We start from the raw sequence: 15,897 nt of genomic DNA on the forward strand, positions 1-15,897 counted from the left end.
GATGGACAAACTCTCCCCCTCGCCCGCATCATCAAGCACACATCCACAGACACACCGTGTATTGGTCGGGGCAACAGGGATCACACTCTGTCTCTGGGAAGTCATTCATTTTAAAAACAATCTCTGAATGGCTGCCAAACCCTTTATGTGTCCCTATATAGACCCGTAAGTGGAACACTGAAGCTTTTAAAGCTCAGCCCATCAGAAAATCTATCTTATCTATTCAAATTTGAGGCCTGTGTGAATCAGCCAAGTCGCTCCGAGTCAAGCACTGCCAAGTACATAATGGACGCCCACATCAGACGGCCAGCATTATGATATGAAGAAATGTTCTCATAGTGTAATTATTACATAATCATGGTTATAATCATTATGCTGTTTATTGGAGTGAAGCTGAGTGCGTCTTGATGTTCACCCCTAAGGTGATGGTAGAAAGTCACCAACCGTCTTCTAAGATGCCCCCGTTACTGCCTCGGCGTTTCAACTTTGCAAAATCACATGCCACACATCGGAATCAACTACACATCAGCCCCGAGAGGATGCAACGTCCTCGGAGAATTAAAAAAAAAAAAACTAAAATGCCCCTGCAATAGGTTTCCTTCGGCAATCTTGAAGGGGTAGAAATCTGTGGCAGACATGTTCCTTCCCTGCATCTATGCACCTCATATTGGGTTGTGGCACAAAGACATTGTTCCCGTTCCAGCTTTGTCTCGCTGTGTGATAACATCAGCTGATTGGCCAATATTCCTCCCAGTCCACCAGTCGCCTCCCTCTCCAGCTCTGCAGTGTGTGCACCGAGCTGGAGAGATAAAAAGTGGGGAGTGATAGAAACGTGGCGCCTCAAGAGGGATTCAGAGGGTGCCTGATGAAAGAATCTCATTAATGACTTCCCGTTGCTTGTTTTTTTTTGTTTTTTTTGTTTTTTTGGGTGAAGGCAGACATATTGAAATCTCTTTGAGAATAATTAATAGATCAATAAATCGCGGAATTTCCTGGAGCTCACATGGGTCGTGGTTGAGGAGCGTTATCTGATAGTTTCAACGAACCGATGAAAGGCTGCTGATGTCAGATCAGGAGTTGCGTCCCCTGTCTTTCTCCAACTCTTCTGAGGAGTACTGTAGAGGGAAGGACATGGCGGTGTTCAACAGACCCAGGTGAGGTGGCGTCATGAATCCAATTAACTTGTTCATATCCAGGGTGACTTAGCATGCCAGAGCAGGTAGTGGTATCCCGCATCCTTGCGCAAGGACACAACAGCAACACATGGCTTACGTTTTACTTCGCTAGCCAAAAACCAACCCTTTGCATGCTACACTTTTCCCCATGGAAGGAAACAGACAGATTTAATACTCATGCACAAATATTTCTGTATACATGCAAACATATGTAAGCACCACTGCACAACAGTGTCTTAGTGGACTCCACAGTCTGCTGATCAATTCCTTCCCGTTTAAGGAAGCTATTGTTTTCACTCAAAGGCCGAACATGACTTTACCGGAGTTTCTTCACTTCCATAAATAGCAGAAAAGCTGTGAATGAAGAACATCAGCCCCTTCTCTCACTTTCTCTCTCGCTCACCTCCTCTCCACATCGCTCTCTGTCCTCCCATCCCTCTCGGCGAGGTAATTAAAGCATCTGTCTGGATCACCTATATGAGAGACATGCTATATGCTAATGCTTCATTCGTTCCTCTGACAATGCTTTTGGGAGGGCACGGTGGGAATTTTCACACATTAGCAATTCGCATCCGGGTTATTTTCATCACAGGCATCCTGGGAAAGAGCGAGGAGAGTGAGCGCAGGGGCTGTGCGACAGAGGGTGAAGCCAAGCTGATGTTTCACTGAAGTTTGTGAAGGTTTTGCTGAAAGACACCTTTCAAGTGGCGTTATAATTGCAGTCTGTTTTGCCACAACTAAAATGTCCCCAACGCCTCAATGTCATTACACGGATTCTCGTTTCACAAGGATCGGGTGTGTGTGTGTCTGTGTAAGTAGGAGGAATCCTTGAATCCTTTTTTTTGAGTCTGAAAAAATTAATTCATAACACTAGACAGTAGCCACTAGAGTAGAGTTTATCGGAACACCACAACTGCCGTCCATGCAGTGTCTTTGTCCACGTCTAAGTTTTGTCTTCGTTTGATGGCTGGGAGAGTGGGCGCGGGATCGGCTGGGAGGGCTTTGTCTGCTTCGTCCGGGGACCACAGCCACAGCCTGGAGCTGTGCCCGAGGAGGAAACACCGAGGGCGGTCTGACAGGACGCGGAAGCGGGGCAGGCTAAGCTAACTGCTAGCCCATGCAGACTGGCGGTTCCGACAGTCATCCTGGCTGGCGTTTGTTCTCTTGCACAGTGATTATTTGTTTAGTTTGGATATGTGTGTTCTTGGATATGTGTTTTTGTCTTTGTGTTGCACTGCTGTGGGCTGGGGGAAACAGCATTTCGTTTCCCCCATTTTGACAAATAAAGTGTTCCTAATTCCTGATTAACGGTGTTCCTCTAACATTACCTTATCCACTCGTACTCGCCTCTCCTTTACGCTCATCTCTTCTCCTCTCTTCTCCTCCAGAACACTGCACCAGCAGTTTGAAAGCTACAAACAGGAGGTGCGTCGCATCGGGGCAGAGACACGGCGCCAGCAGGCCCAGCAGAAAGACGACGCACCCACCTGCGGGATCTGTCGCAAGACCAAGTTTGCTGACGGCTGTGGCCACCTCTGCTCCTACTGCCAGACCAAATTCTGCGCCCGCTGTGGGGGCCGCGTCTCCCTGCGCTCCAACAATGTGAGAAACCTGAGCTGGTCCTCCTCCTCTATTTATTCCTGGTCTCCCTGCTTCTGTCTGTGCATTTACGTCTGCTCCTTCATGCTTCCCGGTCACACTTTGGGGAGACCAAAGTGTATTGGAAGAAAGGCTTGGCACCACCATAGGCCTCCGAGGCTCATCTGATGCCCAGGGCTATAGTGTTGTGTCAATGGCCCAGACATTCCAGCTCATTTGATGGTTGAAGCACCCCAGTTATGGCATCATCTGTTGTCCTTGTATTTTGTCACTGCACCGCAGCCATCGAACCAAGCATGTCAAATCAGAAAAGCAACATGTCTAGACAGAGACAGGGAAAGTAATGATGCTTTTTCTTAAACAATGGGGGTAAGAAGAAAAGCAAGGCAGAGGGACAAGTTAATAAATAGATATGTTTGTCCTCTGGACAACCATCTTTCAAAATCTGGTTGCCACAGTGCACTCCTTGGTTGCCCAGATTTTGTGCTTTGCAGCTAGCTCTTACAAAGGGGTTACTATTACAGAATCTAATAGAATAGAAATATGATGTCAATTACTTACTTGAAACAATTATTTCTGAAGTGTTTTTTCTCATCATGGCACTGAACATAGTTAGGGTGCACTGCATCTTTCACCAAAGATTTGCTACTGTTTGGCAAATGCTTTCATTTTCTTTTCACTAACAAAGACCATGCCACTGAGAACCCAAGATTGATTGGTTTATTGAGCATGCAAGATTGAGGATGAGGGATTGATAAAGGGATGGCAAAGGAGTGGGATTAAGGGGGGGGGTCGAAGGGCGGGTGGTTTGAGGGGTGCAAAGGGCAGTCTGGTCAAGAAACCCAGGGAGCCGAGACTCTGGACGGGGGTGCTGGGTCTCGTGTAGAGGAGCCTTTGTACTCCATTATTTCCCCCTGTGGTTCCTGTGCTAAGGGAGAGAGCGAGAGAAAGGATGGCAAAAGAGAGACAAACTAGAGCATGGGGTTTTGGGTGGAGGTGTGTGAAAACTGAGACAAATGGGGAGAGGAAGGGGTTAGTTGCAGTAAGTAGGCACAGGTCTAAGCAGATGGTTAGATGGTTTGAAGTGTGGTCTTTGTTCACGTTTATCAAAACTCCATTTATATCCATGATGCGGCAGTGTATTCATCTTGACTTTGATCCTCACATGACCTTACTTAACACTGACAGGAGAACACAAGAATTTAGCTTGTACCCCAGACTTTACTCACACATATTCGGGAGAACAGGTTGGTTATCTTTGACAGCATTTGCTAAGTCAGAGAACTCCGGATGGCTCAAAATTGGCCGCTAACGCTAATTCCTGCACAGATTCATTTGTTTGTCACCTTGACAACTAATTTAGCTTAATCTGCTGCAGCACTGCGAGATTATGTTTGAAACACGAAAAGAGGGAATTACGGTCCATATCCTGGACTTGGTTTATGACTCCTGGTTTATAGTTGGATTGCATCACATACTAGCTGGCTTGACTTTGGAAGGAATATGTCTATCAAAACACAATGGAGACTGAAGGAGGCTAAAATTATTTCCACCTTTTCAAGGTAGAGCCAAACACAGTTCCCATATTGGTTTGCGACGAATAGTCTTTTGGTTTTTGTCCGCCATCATTCATTTTCAACTAGCAACAGTGCCTAAATCAAGGGAAAAATGTCTTGTTGTCCTTATTTCAAAAATTGGTTGTCCCATCCCTCCGGACAACCAATATTTCTAGTTCTGACACAGTTGGAAAGTGTTAACTAGTTTTACCAGACAACTGTGTGTGAGAGCGAGAGAGAGCGAGAGAGAGAGAGCGCAAGAGAGAGCAATGCGCCCTAGTCTGCAAAACCATGAGATCACCTATTCTGCTGCTGATAGTACATAAAATGAACAACTTATTGCAGCCTAATTCCCTTACCACCACACAATACATCAAAATGGGATCCATCCTTTAGTCCATAACGTGAATTCTATTTTAAGCTCAAACCCCCATTCCATCCAACACTTCTCTGGGCTCCATTCCAACCCAAGAAAGAGGCCCTCCTCCTGCTTATGTTACCTGACTATAGGCTCTCCACCCTTGGCCTGCTGGTGTCCAATCTGTTCCAGATCCGCCCAGCCCAGCTGGGTCTGAGCCCATGCTGAGTCTAGACGTAAAACAAATTAAAAGCTAGTGAGATTTTGAGATAGTCATAGCATCCCTATTGGTAAATCCATTAATGCGAATAATTCACTTTGCCAATCTGCTTTATCGAGACGGAAAATGCACCAAAACAGGTTTGAGTAATACGTGCTCAGAAAATGCAAGCCTGATGTCACTAAATATTAATTGTGGGTATGACGTTGGATGACTACATGTGAGAACTTGACAGACGGGGTCAAAGCTCATACACGAGTTAGTCCAATTACTGTATGGACCCTGCATGTCTGTGTGCATACCTTTGTGTTATAGTTGTGCGTCTGTGTAAATCTGTGTTTGTGTGTGCATGACTCTGTGTCTACGCATGTGTGTGTGTGTGTTTGTGACATTGTGTGTGCAGTGGAGTATTTGTCAGTATTTGTCTGTATGCATGTCTGTGACGGAGTTTGTGTGCAGCCTGTAGGAGAGATGTGTTTTGATTGCTCTTCCCAGAACAGCTCCCTTGGTCTCGAAGCTGCTCGTCTCTATTCTAGACCTCCAGCCAACCAAGCAGAATAACAGGGTTAGGAGAGTGTGAGTCTTGTGTCACCGCATAAAAAGCCTCTCCCACTTACTTCTGTCTGCCATTCCACCACAGCGATTCCCCGTACTTCACAACAGCAGAACACTGTTTGTCTTGGTCAGCAGTTTGGCTCTCAGTCATGCAGTAACATGATGATAACAACAATCTATGCCTGCCTGCCCCATTAAAACCCATGGCCAAGATCTTGTTCCTTCACAATATTCTGACAATGGATCTGACTATTATTCTGAAATAGCAGCAGATAGTGTAATTAGGGTGTACTTGTACTACATACTGTTACGCTCATCATACCACCAGGTTAACTTTGATGGAGATCCAACAAAATCTTGACACTTATGCACAATGTGAAACACACTTCTCTTCTAAGATTACTTAATGTGTGTGTGGAGAGATGGCTAGAAAGACCAAGGCTGCCATTTTGATGGTTTTGGATTTTCAAAGCTTAATAACTTTGCAAAAAAAAAAAAGAGATACAGACCTGCTGCTCCCCGAATGCTCCTAAAATTGCACATATTTGTATTAAAACAAGTTTTAGATCAATTGCACAAAAAAAAGTTACGGTAAGATCTATCTAAAACGACCACTGGCGGTCAAAAAGACGGGTCGTAATTTGTGCGTCATTTTGATTATTTCCAACATGTCTAGTTACAGACGCACCATGACGACCACCGAGGCGTTGCAGCATTTACAGGCGTTGGACGGCGGCCATTTTAAATTGTTTGAAAAATAGTATTAAAGTTGTTAAAATGTTAATTTTGGTGTCAGTTAGTTTCATACTAACATATGTAATGCATTAATATCTCAATGGGTGTTCATCTTGACAGAATATAGAGTTTAAAAACCGGCAGTCATTTTGACGGCCCATGGTCGTTTTAGGTAGGAGTGAAATCCCCATCATTCTAGTGTTAAGGGTTTCCTATAATACTAGCACAGATAATACTAACTGTGGCAACTCTGCTCAAATGTAAAAAAAAAGACAAGTCTTTTAATCCCCATAGGAATATTGTAGTTGTAAAGCAGCACCAATCCCACTGAAAATGCTACAAGAGTACAAGAAACAAAAGCAGTTTGACTAAACTATATATATATATATATATATATATATATATATATATATATATATATATATATATATATATATATATATATATATAGTGTAACGTGTATGAATAAGTAGACACGTTGGCCGCTGGCTGACGGGTCTAACCCTTTAGTCGAGCGGTTAGCGATGTCTCCCGCGGTGCGGGCGATACGGGTTCGCGTCCCGGCCGCGGCAGTTCCTGTGGTTGCCTCCCGAATTCGCTACAATAAACACACAACACTATACACTGCACAGCTGTAAAACTAGGTCTGCAGAAGCTCTGCATGCATAGGGTAAAGTGTGGTGCCCCTCAGTAATGATGCTGCTCTGTTTCCATGTAGCCAGTTTCTCTTAGTGTACTTCCTCATCTTAAAATAGACTCTTCCTTGACTTCCATTAGCACCCGTTTCTTTTCATCCAAAATAGTTGCTGGATCATAAAGCAGAATGGCGCTTTGATACCCACTCTTAAAGTTACAGTCCTGGATGGAGACCGTCCCTTTCGTTTGGCTCGATGACGCGCATGGTGACAGAAAGTCACTGTAGTGGTGTCTTATCCCTGCACATCCCATTTGCAACGAGACACAGTTGCCAGCGCTACTCGGCAGACATCTTCCCCACCGCCAACAGAGGAGCATGGCTGAACCTGGGTTTTACATGGTGATATTGTTCTTCACATAAATTGGCTTGGAGCCACAATATCTTTATGCCCCCCACCCCAATCCATTCTTCTTCACTGTTTGGCTGCTATGGTAAAAATGTAAAACACTTGATGCCGTGTCATTTCTCACATGAAGGTCCCCCCCTCCCCCCCGCCGAGTAACTATTTCAAATGAGCAACAACAAAATAAGCAAATAAGAGCTAAGAAGAATGTTTTGCATATTCTTTCATTAGCTATCTTCTGCAATCCTCTGAGGAACACGCTGGAAACACAAGCGCTCGTATAAGGGCTGCGGGTGGAAAGGCTCCAACAAATATATATATATGGTCACCCACAAACCCTCATTCTCTTCAAAATTACCTCTTTCAATAATTCATATCCTCAAAATATTGACTGAGGTGTGTAATATTGTCCTGCGCCCTGCAGAAGGCATCACAGCATCAGACACACGTCCATCAGGCTGCAGAGCGCCTCCTTTGCCATTTTAATGGGCGTGTTGTCATGATGTTGTTAGAGGGTTTTACACGACAGATTTATGGAAGACACGTTTCTGTGTAAGACACACGTGTGTCCCTTTTCTCCACAAATCCATCGCGGTACCATTCCCCCCTTTAGTACACTGTTCCTTTTCTTAAAGAACAGTTTTCAGTGGTAAAAGAGGAACATCAGATGTGAACTCGCTGGATGACAAACTAGACTCCTGCTATTCGACTTGATTGTAACTCTTTAGGGAAAGAAAACACTCCATACACAGACACTGATTAATAACACATATTAAAAATAAGTGTATCGTGGCCATATCGCCTGGCTCTCTCACGGCTCTCTCTCTCGTCCCAAACAAATATGTGCTCCTGTCATCCCACAGAAGAGCTTTAGCCTCGTCATGGTTTGACGCCACTTCTAGCATCCTAATGCCCCATCTGACGTCACAGGTCATATCTGAGCCAGGCTGTGCATGATGTTGGTACGTGAATGTGCTCACATGTGTCCTCATGCTGTTGTCGCCCCCCCCCCCCCCCCCGATTGTGCCATTGAATGTCTTTCTGTAAATTCTTCTGGAATGAGATTAATCAATGTCCCCAACACACCCTCATCCCCCCCCCCCTTCACCTCTTATCTTCCCATGTGGCAAATTCTCTCTCTCTCTGCCTCCCTTTGTCGTTCCCTCAACTTTCCTCTCCTCTCTCTCTCTCTCCGTCCCCTCACCACATCTCTCACTCCACTCCCTTTCTTACCTTTCTCACTGCTACCTGGACTGCATGCCACACAGGAGGACAAAGTGGTTAGCATCTTTTCTGTGTTTTCTCTGTGCTGTGAATGTGATGTGTGCGCTCCCTAAACCTTGACCACGGTCTCTGTTTAAATCTCGACCCCAGATCCATCTCCTCTGCCCATGTTGACCTCTGCCCTTAAGGCCAAGCAGTCACGTCGTTGATCATGTTCCATCAGGACAAGAAACCACAGAGTTTTATCCCAACCAAACATCACACCAGCTCAACTGGCACACGCCCCAGACCAGAGCGGAGGCCAGCCATTAAATCAAGTGAAAAATCAGTCGGTCGTTCAGCTGAAACCAGCTGGTTAAGTGTTTGGTTGGAATGGAAACCTGCATTCTCTGAGCTTTTGAAGGAACATGGTGGGACACCACCACTTTGAGAAGACTCGGTTGGTGATGGAAGCTACACCTTACTTGTTTGTAAGAGCATTTGGATTTCTTTTTTCGGTTGATTGGCCGAAGCTATACATTTCCAAGGCTGAAGAATGGGATAGAAAAGGACAATGGCAGATGGGAGTGAGTAAGCCATTGGATTGGAACAGAGCCAGTGTGAACAAATCCACATATGGATTACTGACTTTGCTGAACACAGTGGTTGCGATAGTTCACGTTTGCCTTACATTATTTTTCTTTCATAGCTCAAAGCTTTTGGTTGTCACATAAACCAAGCGGGACCGTTGGGTCATTAGGAGATTTTTTTTCCAAAGGTATAACGCTTGACTAACTCTGTGTCCATTGTCTGTCTCCTCCCCCGCAAAGTGTGTCATAGTGAAGGACAGGGTAAGGTCTGCTGGGTAATGGAGTTTCTGCATGGTTCACTACTGCAGTCCCCCTCTGTACACGTATTCATCAGCAGCTTCAGGGTAGGAATTCAGACCCGGGATTAGTTTTGTCTAACAGATCATCTTGGATGAACCGTCCAATGAGACATGGCTGCTGATCCTGGATCAGCACATCAACTCAGAGAGCGTTGCTGAATACAAATCCTGAACATCAACTGGGGGTCGGCATGAGCATGAGCCGTGTCTTAGCCAATCTGACGGGACACGCCGTGACCTCATTAAGTTCCCTTCAGCCCTCTTCCTGTGGACAAGGGCATGGCTGTGCTGGGGGTAAAGGTTAATGCACTAAATTGTCATTAAAAATGGTGAGCGGGGGATTGGCGTTTCAGCTGAAACAACAAATGAAAGCACTCAGCCATAAAGAGTCTTGATCTGAATGCAGAGCAACACTCATGTCCATGCATGCTCCCCCTGCCTGTGTGCTGCAGATCACGCCAGCCCTGCCACGGGGACGTCAGGAATCAGGGACATTTATTTGTCATTTCATTCCATGCACCTGCGCACATGAAATGAAACGAAATATAGTTTCCCCCAGCCCACAGCGGTGCAGCACAAAGACAAAAACAAAATACATCCGAGCTACAGCAACACATATATCCAAACGACAAACAACTACAAAAACACATATATCCAACATATTGTAGTGAATTCAGGGGGCAGCTGGGAATCCGCTGCAGCCGGGACGCAAACCCGAGTCTCCCACACGATGGGTGACTACGTTGACCAAAGGTCTGACCCTTAGTTGACTGGTTAGCGCAGTCACCCGTGGTGCGGGCGACCCAGGTTTGCTTCCCGGCTGCGGCGGATTCCCGGTTGCCCCTGAATTCGTTACATTATAAGTGGGATGGTGAGACCCTGAGGCCATCGGAAGCACGTGCGCCGAGAGGCGTGAGGGAGCTGATATGCTGAAACACGGGGACGCTGCGCTTCCCAAAGGAGGTGGGTAGTGTAACGACCACAAACGACTAGCCCTTGGCCAACGGGTCGGACCCTTTAGACGACTGGTTAAATCGGTCGCCCATGGTGCAGAAGACCCAGGTTCGCGTCCCGGCTGCAGCAGTTCCCGGCTGCCCCCCGGATTTGCAACAATATAGAAAAAAATCATTGTCCAAGACAGCAAATGCCAGGATGACTGTCGGAACTGCCGGTCTGCATGGGCTAGCAGTTAGCTTAGCCTGCCTCGCTTCCGCGTCCTGTCAGACCACCCTCGGTGTTACCTCCTCGGGCACAGCTCCAGGCAGGACCGTGGTCCTTGGGCCCACAGGACGCAGCAGACCAAGCTCTCCCAGCCATCAAACGAAAACACAAACAGACGCAGAAGTGGACAAAGACACTGCATGGATGGTACCGGGTGAGGCCGCTGCAAACCTAAGTTCGCACCGCCATCTTCCCACACCGGTACTGGGCGAGGCCGCTGCAAACGTGAATCCACGCAGCCATCTTCCCACACCGGAAGCAGTGAGATTAAAGGATTAATATGTCTCCTATGAGACATAGGATGGGCACAGATAGATCTTGTTTATTCGCTGACCACCTTCCCTCCGTGCTTCTTCACCTCAGACGGTTGTCTTCGTTGCAAAACGGTGTGGCGTTGAGCCCCCCTCAAAGCCACAAATGGTAAAGAGGAGGGGTAGTTAGGTTTAGTCACGTTCACTGAATCAGGATATGGTTTTAATTTCAACAACCTAGCTTGACTAGTGGTAATATCAACATCAAGCCAAGGTTCTGGACAGGGTAAGTGAAATTCAAGAAGATACAGCTATACCTTCACTTTTTATGGTTCTGAGATTTCAGATCACGCCTATATGAAAATCCATGCCAAAAACAAATCATGCTTCTGACAGACATGCTGTGTTACCACTAATAACATGCGTATGTCTCAAAACACATGCGCACACAGACACAAGAGTATTTTCTTGTCAATCTGCTGTCTTGCATATAAGCAGATGTTATAATAAGCACCACTGAAGATGCTGCTTAGCCTCACAGAAAAACACAAAATGCGCAGAATAAACACATCTTTTCCTCAAGCATGGGCTTCCTGTAGCTTTATGTATGTCAGCACATGTGGGGTGTGTGTGTGTGTGTGTGTGTGTGTGTGTGTGTGAGACATGTGACACATCTGGCATATGCGTTTATGTGAATGTGTACTCTCACACTAGCTCTGTGTGTACATCTATTATGAACACGTCAATGCGCTTGTATGTATGACTCATATCAAGGCACACAATACACTCTCCAAATATTAGAACATAAACAAAGGTTATTGTAATAGCCATTATTTCACATATAAAATCTATTTCTGAATATCATGGAAAAGCAATGCTTTTTAAAATACTTTTTTTTTTTGGTGCTAAGATAAGGTGTATTATTACCAATACACAGGACTAGCTGGAGCCAGAGCAAAACAAATGGGATAAGCAGCACAGGCACAACTGTATTATACGTCATTCCAATGCTAATGGTTTCAAGCTTAAATCTCTTTAAGGGGGAGAGGCAATGTTCTGATGCATGTGGATAAGCCAGTCTGCAGCAGTCCATCGTCCATGGTCCTTTGAGTCAAGCAGGCCTTTCTACAGCAGCAGGGATACCCCTGATCCTATAGCATGTTAATGACTGCGTGTGTATTGATGTGTGTTTAATGTAAGCTCCAGATGGCTCATACAGACTAAACTGTTACCTGCCATTCTGTAAAGGAGTGCTCCCTCCCAGTGGACGACATGCACAGGCTGGGCTCAAACGCACATGTTTGTGCACATATATTTATATGTATTTGCTCAAACAAAGACACATGCCGCTTACGCCAATTCAGATGCACACGCACGCGCGCGCACACACACACAAACACACACACACACACACACACACTATATATATATATACACACACACACACACACACACACACTATAATTTTGTTAAAAGAAACACTCAATGGTAGAGAAAGTGCTCAACAAATAAGAAGCAAAATAATCCAGCGAGTCAAGTAAATCCTCTATGAGACAGTACAAGCCTGCTTTTTTATTGACAGCTGATGATTGCTTATGGCATGAAACAGGCTTGTATTGTCTCATAAAGAAGTTACTTGACTCACTGGATTATATATACACTATATATACAAAAGTATTGGGACACACCTCTTAATCATTGAATTCAGGTGTTTCATTCAGACCCATTGCCACGGGTGTATAAAATCCAGCAGCTAGCCATGCAGTCTGCATTGACAAACATTTGTGAAAGAGTGGGTCGTTCTGAAGAGCTCAGTGAATTCAAGCGTGGTACTGTCATAGGATGCCACCTTTGCAGTAAGTAAGTTCGTGAAATTTCTTCCCTGCTAGATATTCCACGGTCAACTGTAAGTGGTATTATTGAAAAGTGGAAGCGTTTAGGAACAACAGCAACTCAGTCACGAAGTGGCAGACCACGTGAAGTCACACAAGGGAGTCAATGAGTGCTGAGGCGCATGGTGCGTAAAGTCGCCAACGCTCTGTTGACTCAATAACTGCAGAGTTCCAAACTTGCTCTGGCATTAACATCAGCACAAAAACTGTGCACCGGAAGCTTCATGGAATGGGTTTCCATGGCCGAGCAGCTGCATGCAAGCCTTACATCACCAAGCACAATGCCAAGCATCGGATGGAGTGGTGTAAAGCACACTGCCGCTGGACTCTGGAGCTCATGACCATAGATGAGGGTTGGAAGGACTGAAGATTGACTGCTAAATTGAGAGCTTTGCCTTTTGGCTCAGCTCCCTCTTCACCATAATGGTCCAGTGCAACGTCCACATTACTGCTGATGCTGCACCAATCCGCCTGTCAATCTCTTGCTTCATCCTACCCTCACTTATGAACAAGACCTCGAGATACTTGAACCCCTTCACTTGAGGCAACAACTCATCCCCAACCTGGAGGGAGCAATCCACCATTTTCCGGCAGAAAATCGTGGCCTCTGACTTGATGGGCCATTTCACACTCAGCTGCAAACCTCCCCAGTGCATGCTGGAGGATACATTCTGATGAAGCCAACAAAACCACATCATCTGCAAAGAGCAGAGATGCAATTCCGAGGTTCCCAAAATGAACACACTCCTCACCTTGGCAGCGCCTTGAGATGCTTTCCATGAATATTACAAGCAGAATTGGAGACAAGGGACAACCTTGGCAGAGTCCGACACCCGCTGAAAACGTGTTTGACTTTATGCCGAGAATACGGTCACAGCTCTCATTTTAGTTATACAAGGACTGGATGGCTTGTAGCAACTGCCTTGGTACCCCATACTCCTGCAGTACCCCCCACAGAGTGCCACAGTGTATACGGTCGTAAGCCTTCTCCATGTCCACAAAACATGTAGACCATAGTCGAACTCCTATGCCTCCCACAGCACTTCCGCAAGGGTAAAGATTTGGTCTGTTGTTCCACGGCCAGGATGGAATCCGCTTTGTTCCTCCTGGATCCGAGGTTTGACAATTGGCTGGAGCCTTCTTTCCTGCACCCTAGAGTAGACTTTCCCAGGGAGGCTGAGCAGCTTGATGCCCTGATAATTGGAGCACACCCTCTGGATGGGGATAGTGGATGGGGGGCAGAGTAGGTATATTTCGGTTGGGTGGGTGTTGGTAGAGGATATGGGTCTTTGTCATATTAATGGCCAGGCCAAGCTGCTTGTATGTCTTTGCAAAAGCATCCAGTATGTTCTGTAGTTCCTCTTCTATGAGGGACACTAAGGCGTTGTTATCAGCGTACTGCAGCTCAATGATGGATTTGGTGGTGGTTTTACATTTAGCTCTGAATTTGTTAATATTCAGAAGATCCCCCATCAGTTCTTTACCTGATGTTGACTCCCTGAGGCAGATTGGGATCCGTGAGGTGGAGGATGGTGGCAATAAAGACAGAAAACAGGGTTGGGGCAATGACACAGCCTTGTTTAATTCCTGTGTGGACCTTGAAGGACTCTAATCTCCACAACTACTGAGTACTGTAGCTGACATATTGTCATGTTGTAGTCGTAGTACTCTTGATATATTTGTCAGGGCAGCCTATTTTTGACAGAAAGAGGGCCTGGTGGTTTACAGAATCCAAAGCTTTGGTTAAGTCAATGAAGTCCATGTACAATGGTTGATTCTGTTCCTGGGCTTTTTCTTCACACACACACACACACACACACACACACAATTATGCTCACGGCATCTAGCAGTAGACACTAGACTTTTTTTTACATGAAAGGTTGATATACTGCATTATCGCCATCATATTTTTCAGCACAGAGTAACTAACCCTTCCATTGTCTTCCCCTCTCACTGCTCTCTTCTCTCCTCCTGCTTCAGTCTCTCTGTAGAAACCTCCATGATGTTCTTTTGTCCTGCTCTTTTCTTCTCCCTCCCTTCCCCTCTTTCTCTGCCTCACTTTCTCTCCCTATTGATCCATCATTTTCTCTTCCATCATCCTGCTTTTTATTCTTTTCCTCCCCAAATACAGTTGAAATCATAACCTTTGCTAGAGAGCAGTCAGTTTGTGAGCAAGCCACTGGACTTCACAGAAAACCTCCTTTAGAGCTGTGACTCTGCAGTCTAAAGGAGTGGTCTTCTAGTAAGGCCTACATGGGTGAATTTGATTTCCGCTTGGAAATTATAACTACAGTAACAACAAAAATGTTAGCACAAGCCTTGGAGAATGTAAATGCATATTTTTTAGTGTAGTTTCCTCTTCTTTGAAAAAAGTTATTTTTCTTCTTCTTCTTGTCATTCTCATTTTCAATCTTACTCTTACTTGAAGATACAGAGGGCAATTTGTAAATATCAAAGATGTGCTGAGTGGATGATCTACTTTAATGGACACGATATTGCCCGTTTATTACTGCTGTACATTTTTTTTCCAATGAGAATAAGCCCAGTCAATGATGGCATCAGAAATGTAAGTCCATAATGGAACTAAAGTCCAACAAAGGCCCTCCTCAGTTTTAACTTCTAGTGTACAGAACATAACAGATTTGGCTTGCTTGCAGACTCAATCCACTACCTTATTACGAGAAATGGACTATTATTGTTATGTTCCTCATGGTTGTAGTTCCTCTCCATTCTGAATTCCCTGGAAAGATGTCTGCTTTTACCTGCCGCTGTCTTGGTAATGTCACACTGTCAGGGAGGATGTCTACCAAGACCCCTGGTCGCTGAATACTTTCTCACACCTCCTCTCCTTGCCACCTCTGAGCCCACTCCATCTTTTCTGCCCATTTAAGAAAAACCTGACATCTACACAAGTCCTGGCTTTGCGCGACAAGCTATTGCTACCATGTATCGCTCTTGACTGCTGTCGGCAGGCTGGAGGCCCCGTCTTCTCTGTGTTTGTCAACAGATGGATGGATGGATGTGTGAGTGGTTGTAGAAGAAGGGAGGGGGATACAGGGTGAAGAAAGAGGCACAGCCCTTGTTGAATGCCAGTTGTGTACAGGTCTTAATTTGTCCAGTCAGCTGAGCCAGTGGCGAGGAGATGGGAGAAGACACAGATTTTATATTCTAATCATTCAGGACATTCTTATTCAGAACAGCCT

At 45.5% G+C, this 15,897-nt stretch overlaps 1 protein-coding gene across 1 annotated transcript in view; it reads left to right on the top strand.

Annotated features, from left to right (window-relative positions):
- The window catches only part of rims1b (regulating synaptic membrane exocytosis 1b), a 155,207-nt gene that overhangs the window by 39,493 nt on the left and 99,817 nt on the right, over window positions 1-15,897 (top strand). The window contains exons 2-3 of the mRNA XM_056280117.1: window positions 2,564-2,777; window positions 8,507-8,518. Of these exons, the coding sequence (XP_056136092.1) occupies window positions 2,564-2,777; window positions 8,507-8,518 (226 nt within the window). The remainder of the gene's footprint in view (window positions 1-2,563; window positions 2,778-8,506; window positions 8,519-15,897) is intronic.

The sequence above is a fragment of the Lampris incognitus genome, chromosome 5 (assembly GCF_029633865.1).
Source record: "Lampris incognitus isolate fLamInc1 chromosome 5, fLamInc1.hap2, whole genome shotgun sequence".
Taxonomy (NCBI): Eukaryota; Metazoa; Chordata; class Actinopteri; order Lampriformes; family Lampridae; genus Lampris; species Lampris incognitus.